This window comes from Bombina bombina, chromosome 12 (assembly GCF_027579735.1).
Source record: "Bombina bombina isolate aBomBom1 chromosome 12, aBomBom1.pri, whole genome shotgun sequence".
Lineage (NCBI taxonomy): Eukaryota > Metazoa > Chordata > Amphibia > Anura > Bombinatoridae > Bombina > Bombina bombina.
In genome coordinates, this window is record NC_069510.1 from 109,681,233 (window position 1) to 109,690,164 (window position 8,932).

General features: G+C 36.4%; 1 protein-coding gene across 3 annotated transcripts in view; it reads right to left on the reverse strand.

Annotated features, from left to right (window-relative positions):
• FPGS (folylpolyglutamate synthase) overlaps window positions 1-8,932 on the reverse strand; it is a 52,509-nt gene that overhangs the window by 37,847 nt on the left and 5,730 nt on the right. The window contains exon 2 of one of the 3 annotated variants that reach the window (XM_053696002.1): window positions 8,169-8,222. The exons of 1 other annotated variant lie outside the window; for it this stretch is intronic. In XM_053696002.1, coding sequence (XP_053551977.1) covers window positions 8,169-8,222 — 54 coding nt within the window. Of the gene's footprint in view, window positions 1-4,151; window positions 4,324-8,168; window positions 8,223-8,932 lie in introns of those variants that run through there. One more of the 3 variants, XM_053696001.1, reaches the window with a different exon arrangement.

Sequence of the window (8,932 nt, forward strand, 5' to 3'; positions counted from 1 at the left end):
TGCAGGGTGCAAGCATGGTGGAGAAATTTCAGCTACACCAATAGAACGACCCGGCTCAGCCGAGGAAAACTCATTTTACAATAAAGAAAATAAGCTTTGAATTTCATCTTTAAAAATGTGCCAAGTAAAGTGTGCCTGATATACTGTGTATTGAAAGATATCAAACAGAAAGGCAGTTACATAAATCAGAACTTGACAAATATTTTCAAAAATTAGGAGGCAGAAGAATATAAAACAAGAAATATATGTGTGAATATGTAATACATCTCACACACATTCATATATATTATATGAAAACCCAATAAAAGTTGGATTTGTAGCTGCAACGCAATTGGAAGCGGGGTGCACCAATAGGAGACTTCCATGACTTTATATTCAAACACATTGATTTATCTTTTTCAAAAGACTAATGATATATTTATGTGCTGTAACATGAAAACAGGAATAGGCAGATTAATTAAAGTTATGGTAAACTTTCCCCTTTGTGTAGATCCAGAATGTTAGCGATATTTTAGATGGAGTTTAACCCCTTAACGGCACACGTTGTACATGGTACGTCTTACACAAACTGGTCTTTAAAGACCAGCGACGTACCCTGTAGGTCGTTAAGGGTTTAAAGCGGCTTTCAAAAAGGTATTGCCGTGATGCCTCGATATTGAGGCATCACGGCAATACCGTTTTTTTAAACACTGATGCAGAGAGCCACTCTGTGGCCCTCTCTGCATCGGCCAGCGATGGTCGTTGGTGGGTGGGAGCAGCTGGAGGCAGGTGGGCAGCCCATCGCTGGCAACCTTCCGGCCAGCAGTCGGAAACGAGTGTCAGGTGTGCGCATTTAAATGCAAAGTGGGTACTGGCAGACAGCTGCCAGTACCCAAAATATTGGAAAGTAGTTAGTGGGGGGAGGGTTAGAGCGCTCTTGCAAAAAAAAAAAAAAAAAAAAAAAAAAAAAAAGCAAAGAACATGTAAACATTGGGTATTTCTAAACTATTTAGCGTGGGTGTTTTTTGGTGGTTGTAGAAGTGTAACAGATTTTTGGGGTCAAAGTTAGAAAAAGTGTGGGGGTTTTTTCCCATTTTTTCATCATATTTTATAAAAAAAAAAAAAATTATAGTAAATTATAAGATATGATGAAAATAATGTTATCTTTAGAAAGTCCATTTAATGGCGAGAAAAACTGTAAATAATATGTGCGGGTACAGTAAATGACTAAGAGGAAAATTACAGCTAAACACAAACACTGCAGAAATGTAAAAATAGCCTTGTCCTTAAGGGGTTAATTAATGAGTTGTAATGAAGATGCGCTATAGCTTACTTTTTAATCTAACTATGCCATTCTAATACCCACGTTCCGGCCACCTACTCAAAAACTTTTTTTGTGGAAGCCAACAGTTTTAAGTGTTCTCCAAATGCCACTCTACCTGTACACCACTCACACCATATTTTTTTTTGTAGCTAGGAGCAACGATTGGAGAACAGTCAATAATATTAGTTCACAAAAAAAAACAAAAAAAACACACTTTTGAAGTGGGCGGCCAGAGAACAGGGTATTGGAATGGTACAGCAACCGCAAGATTAAAAAGTAAGTTACAAGAGTCTTAGAAGTGATTAATTAAAGGATTACTTTCTGTTATAATTTTTAAGCTAAACAACTAACATATTAACGTTAATAAACATTAATTAAAACCTACTGACCTATATTTTCTCCAAACAAAGTTTCATAACGTTCTAAAAGTTATATCTTTTATTCGCCGATGATGTCACGTTATCCTGCCCACTATTTTCAGCACTGCATGTTCAAAATACTTAAACCAATAACTTTGTGTTTAAAGCGCCATTTTGAAACCTAGGTATTGTAAACGGATTGGTACAGAGCAAAGGATACCCACAGAGTGGGTTTGGAAAACAATTAAATTTGCAGACAAGATTTCTGATATACTGTAGAGATATGTTAATGAAATGCTATTGATAAAAAGCGTATTTGGGGTAGTTGGTTAGTAACAGGCATAGAAAATATTTACTTACAGTGGCCCTTTAAGGTCACTCTAAAACACTGCTTAGATTCCAGACCGGATTTTAAAACAAGTCAAGTTTACCATCACTAAGAATATTATTCTACTCTGACCCAAGGTATTTTATTTAATCATATGGGTGTTTTTTTAATAATCACTATAGATATGTTTTAGTTACGGAGTAGGTACTTAGGAAAAATATTACTCCTGTAAGGATACTTGATACTACAAATTCCATGTTTCAGACTATATCTGTTGAGATCATGTGATTATCAAATTTAATTTACAATCCCTTTTCCCCCCCTTATCCATGGCAAAAGAAAAGCCACTAAGTAATAACTACAAAAGCTTAAAAAAAAAAATCAATCTCTCTCTCTCTCTCATTGCCGGCTGTGTGCTCCCACGGCAAGAGATAAAAACAGATCAAAAGAAAAGCAGAGTGCAACTGGTTTTACAGCAATAGCTTTATGACAGAAAAATTACTGCTAATGGACTAGTTTGTCCTTTATTTTTAAATTTATTTAAAAAAACAAAAACATCCTGTACTCCTGAAATTATATACCGTATTTATGTGCCCACCCTTCTCTTGGAATTTAGCCAATCTTGGAGTCACACATGGCAGGGAATATTCTAAATGTAATATTAAAAAATTAATTTGAATACGTAATTTCTTTGCAGGGCACCTTGCTTAGCACTACAGAACAGTTTGGCACTGCATACTAAATAACAGTAAAATGTCCCTTTCCAGCAACGGCCCTAAAGTATGTACAAAAGAAAGAGGTAACCGTGTGACTGAGGCTGATTTTATCTCGCTACAAATAGAAGAACTATTTCCACTACCAACTCGTAAATATATTACCCAGCTCTCCTCCTCTGCAGTGATCAGTTACCTGCAGGCTGGTAATGATATTAGCAGACACATAGAATGTGTTTAACACTTTGCGCACCATGTTGCCCTGTGCCAACAGCATAAGCAGCCAGCTGGCTTTCAGTTTTGGATAGGGACACACACGGATTTGTGCACAATTGACTGGGAGCAGAGCCCGCCTTTATTACAGTAGGCAAGATAGTCAGTGAACGGTTTATCATTATGTAATAATTATTTGGAGGCAATAATAGGAAATACAGATGATGTGCGAATACTTATGAGTCAACAAGCCAATGGCATGCGTAGAAATTCTGCTATACCCTTTTTCTGCATCACATGACACCTCTCAACCCGTGTGTTAATCTGGTTAAAACCAAAATTACCCAGCACAGTAGATGCACCTTCAATGTGGGCATTTGTGATCTGTGCCCTTAGCAAAACTGTGCTTGCTCCATTTAAAGTATGAGTAGGCTAAGTTTCAGATTTTGACAGGTAAGTGCTGTCAATAAAATGATGAGGCTCAGTAAAAAGTGTCTGTGAGTGTCGCACAGGATAAAATATAAGAGACCCTGATCTGGCATTGGAGGCATTAATAACCGGAAATCTGGACTAGAACACAACAACATGGTGGTATCACCATCACATTTTCTCTCTTGATGATCTCAACATCAGGCAATCTGCAACATTCTGGCTTAGAGGGTTTAGGGTGAGGGGTTAACTCCATAGATGATAGAATGACTGGTGCACCTTGCAAAGCTTGTCACCTTTCCTCTGAGTCTATGGCAATCAATGGGTTATAAAAGTTGTCACCCTCCACCAGTGGTAATATTACCCACAACATTTGTGTACACCATTACAGAGGAGAGCAATACTTTATCAGACAATTTGGCTTGCAAACTAAACAGAATAGCATTAAAATGCTGATCAGGAATCAGTACTTGTACTACAGAACAGACTAAACAATGATTCAGATGTATTGTAAATCATGTAAGCTTACAGTCTAATCGTAATCGGATGTTTAAATAAAGTATTGCAATTACTTATTATTATAATTTACCAGCAGAGGTGGTATGTATATATATATATATATATATATATATATAAATGTACACATATAGGTATGACTTATTAAATGTGGCAGACTAGACTGGTAGCGCAAATACACCATATATGAATATGATAGATGTCATAACATCAGCCTGCAGCCTCATTCATCCCTCCCCACGTGTCACAGGCTGATGTAACCTCCTCACCCCACAGCCCTCGGTAGATACCTGATATTCCATTCTCACAACCGGAGCAGGCTGGGTACTGTAAGGTCTGGACCGAGCTCGGCCCGTCCTGGAAGGGAACAGCTGAAGCACCGCGTGTAGCGCCCGGTACCGGGGAGCCATGCTAAGGGGGGCCAGACACACCCCTTTCCCTCTGACCCCCTCACACGTGGCTCCACGATACCGCCATCTTGAGTGTGGCAGAAAAGCAGTATCAGACGTACGATTGGCACGCATCATGACGTCACTGGATTGCCCTGAGGGATGTTCCCGCCTTTTTTTTATTGTTCTTTTTTTATTATTATTATAAACTGGAAATACTACATTCATAGTCACTTTTACTGCTCCCTACGCCGAACAACAGGGAGTTTATTGCTTGAACGGTTGTATATTTTCTTCACCTATGATTACCTTCGATTATTTGTAGCACGCTCGCTTTTCAACTACAGATTAAACAATAAAACAGTGTAAATTAATATTAATATTAGACTTTTTTTTTGTTGTTTACTAAAAAGATACTGAAATAGCTAAATGGTAGGTAATGTTATCACAGCAAAATGACGAACTCCATCTTAGTGAAAAAAATTAACAGTCGTAATTTGGCAATAATTACAAATATATTTCATTATTATCACAACATTTTGAGTTTAAATTGGAGACATTCCAGTCAAATTGTAATACACACATTTATTACTGACACACGTTTCTAATGCATCTTATTAAAGGGACATGTGATGTAATATGCTTAATCACTTGATTGAAAGTGATGCAGCATAACTTTAAAAACAAATTGACAAGAAAATATCTCTTGAACATCTCTAGGTACAAAGATTAAAGGGACATGAAACCCAACATTTTTCTTTCATGATTCAGATAGAGAAAACAATTTTAAACAACTTTCCAATTTACTGCTATTATTTAATTTGCTTCCTTCTCTTGTTATCCTTTGTTGAAAGCTGTATCTAGGAAAGCTCAGGAACAGCAGAGAACATAGGTTCTAGCTGTTGATTGGTAGCTGCATATATATATATATATATTGATTGTGATTGGCTCACCCATGAGTTCAGTTAGAAACCATTAGTGCATTGCTGCTACTTCAACAAATGATATCAAGAGAATGAAACAAATTAGATAATAGAAGTAAATTAGAAAGTTGTTTAAAATTGTATTCTCTATCATGTCCCTTTAGGGGGTGTTAGGTTTAGTTACTGTTGGTGATGTGGGGGGTGCGGTTTAGGGGTTAATAGCTTTAGTTTGTGTCAGCGATATGGGGGGTGCGGTTTATGGGGGTTAATAGGTTTAGTTTGTGTTGCTGATGTTTCGGAACGGCAGTTTAGGGGTTAATAGGTTTAGTTAGTGTTGGTGATGTGGGGGTGCAGTTTAGGGGTTAATAGGTTTAGTTCGTGTTGGCGATGTGTGGGGGTGCGGTTTAGGGGTTAATAGGTTTAGTTTGTGTAGGCGATGTTTCGGAATGGCGGTTTAGGGGTTAATAGGTTTAGTTAGTGTTGTCAATGTGGGGGGATGCGGTTTAGGGGTTAATAGGTTTAGTTTCTGTCGGCGATGTTTCGGAATGGCGGTTTAGGGGTTAATAGTTTTAGTTAGTGTTGGCGATGTTGGGGGTGCGGTTTAGGGGTTAATAGGTTTAGTTAGTGTCGGCGATGGGTGGGGGGGTGCGGTTTAGGGGTTAATAGGTTTAGTTTGTGTCGGCGATGTTTCGGAACTGCGGTTTAGGGGTTAATAGGTTTAGTTAGTGTTGGAGATGTGGGGGGTGCGGTTTAGGGGTTAATAGGTTTAGGTAGTGTTAGTGATGTGGGGGAATGGCGATTTAGGGGTTAATAGCTTTATTTAGTGGCGGCAGCGGTTTAACATAATTTTGTTTTGGCAATTGATAATTGATATGAGTAATAAAGATTCGGTACGACATTTATAATAATTCAGTAACGGTTTCGAATGCATCTGAATTTCAAAATTCGGAACGATGCGAATAAATTCCGAAACCGAATTACTGACACATACCGAATTATTACGAATGTCTCTAACCAAATTATTTTATGTCACGAAACGAAGCAAACCAAATTTTTTGATTGCGCACAAGTCTAGTAATCATCAGCAAAACTGGCATGTAGCCGTAAACCAAAAATCAATGCTTGAGTTCAATAACATAGCACCTACATCATACTGAAGAGCCCCAACGAGGGCGAAACAACCTACCTATAGTGAAAAAAACACTTTATATTTGTAGTATTACAATATATTATTCCCCTGCAAGACACCACTCTTTTTGTACTGGGTTTGTATGTAAGCAGAACTACTATAGAATAATAAGGCTTCCATATATCATAAGATTCAAGATTTTGCCTGATTTTCAAGTCTCCTTGACATATTAAAAGGTTTCCTACCTAAAACTATTAAATGGTCAGATGTTCTGCACATATCTGCAATAAATATGTATATTTATATATAATGGCACAAAGAGTATTTTTTAATGATATCAGAACCCCCCCACACACACATCATCAACCTTAAAAAATTAAAGTACAGTGAGGTCTCAGGTGTTAAAGAAAAAAGACTGCAAACCGCTTTGACATAGAGATACATACATACACATGTCTAAATATGTATGTATATATAGATATATATTTTTATTTATATGTATGTACATATGTATTTATATGTGTATATATGTATTTACAGACATATAAACACTTAAATACATATGCATAAATATATATAGACATATATAAGTGCATTGGAGCCCTTTGCAGTTAAGTAGATGAAAACATGAAAAAACTGTTTAACTCTGTGTTTACTATATATATCTCACATTCCAATTTTCTGCTCAAAGGGGAATATGTTCTATGTATTTTTAAATATATATACCTATATATATCTGTATATATCTAGACCTATGTACAGTATAATCAAGTATATATATATATATATATATTAATATACTGTATATATATATATATTTATAAATATATATTTGTGCAAATATCCATCAGATATACATTTGAATATCTATTAGAGAATAAATCGAACATATTCTGCTATGCGCATTACATTAGATTATGAAAGATGCAATATTATCTTCTTATGCTACGCTTTTAAATTACTGCAATTGTGTTTGTGCGACTCGTGGGTGCTAGATATTTTTCAACTTTTTCAGCTCCATTGGAGCCTATGGGGAAATGCAATTTTGCATTCGCAACTTCTCAAAGTCTATTTTTTACCATGACGTTACAAACATAAGAGAGCAAACTTTTTACTTTTAACTCGTAATACGAGCATGAATCTTCGAGAGCAAAAAATTAGTTGTGAAGTCATACATGTTTATTAGATTACTCGGGAGCCCGCATCACATAGAGGTGAACATACGTTACAATATGGCGCCACACACTGGGTTATGTAGGTGGTGGTTTATTTATGTATTTCTAAATGTTATAAATAAGCACATTAAAGGGTGATTCAAGTGACAATATCACGAAATGTCTTAGGCATTACACTGTCGGCTGGCAATTTTGCTTATTAATCAATAGAAGAGGTGTTATAGGTCCTTTTAAGATAGAGCATACAATTTTAAACAAATTTCCAATTAACTTCTATTATCTAATTTGCTTTCTTCTCTTGGTATGCTTTGTTGAAAAGTATGCCTAGACAAGCTCGGGAGAAGCAAGGCACTACTGGGAGATAGCTACTGATTGGTGACTGCACATTTAATCATCTTCTGATTGGATCACATAATGAGTTCAGCTAGCTTCCAGTAGTGCAATACTGCTCCTTCAACAAAGTATATAACAAGAGAATGAAGAAAATTTGAGAATATAAGTAAATTGGAAAGTCGTTTAAAATTGCATGTTCTTTCTAAATCATGAAAGAAAAATTTTTGGGTTTTACATCTTTTTAAAGCGACAGTCTACACCAAAATTTGTATTATTTAAAAAGAAAGATGAACCCTTTATTACCCATTCCCCAGTTTTGCATAACCAACACAATTATATTAATACACATTTTTCATACCTCCCAACTGTCCCGATTTTCGTGGGACAGTCCCGAATTGAGGCGTCCGTCCTGCTGTAATGTAAAAAAATAAAATAAAATCAGACTTTCTATTGGTTCCTGCTTACCACTTAAAGGGACAGTCTAGTCAAAATTAAACTTACATGATTCAGATAGGGTATGCAATTTTAAACAACTTTCCAATTTACTTCTATTATCTAATTTGCTCAATTCTTTAGATAGCCTTTGTTGAAGAAATAGCAATGCACATGTGTGAGCCAATCACACAAGGCCTCTATGTGCAGCAACCAATCAGCAGCTACTGAGTATATCTAGATATGCTTTTCAGCAAGTCATATCAAGAGAATGAAGCAAATTAGATAATAGAAGTAAATTTGAAAGTTGTTTAAAATGACACGCTCTTTCTAAATCATGAAAGAAAAAAATTGGGTTTCATGTCCCTTTAAGTTACCGCCATGTTCGCCCAATGACATTCCTGCAGTTTGTACGTGGCTCGAGTCACATTGTGATTACCTTGTATCTAAGCCTCTGCAGACTGCCCCCCTATCTCAGTTCTTTCGACAGACCTGCCTTTTAGCCAATCAGTGCTGACTCCACAGGAGTGAGCACACTGTTATTTATATTGCACATATGAACTAGCACTGTCTAACTGTGAAAAACTGTCAAAATGCACTGAGATAAGAGATAAGACTTCTACAGCTAAGACATTAGCATATGAGCCTACCTAGGTTTAGCTTTCAACAAAGAATACAAAGAGAACAAAG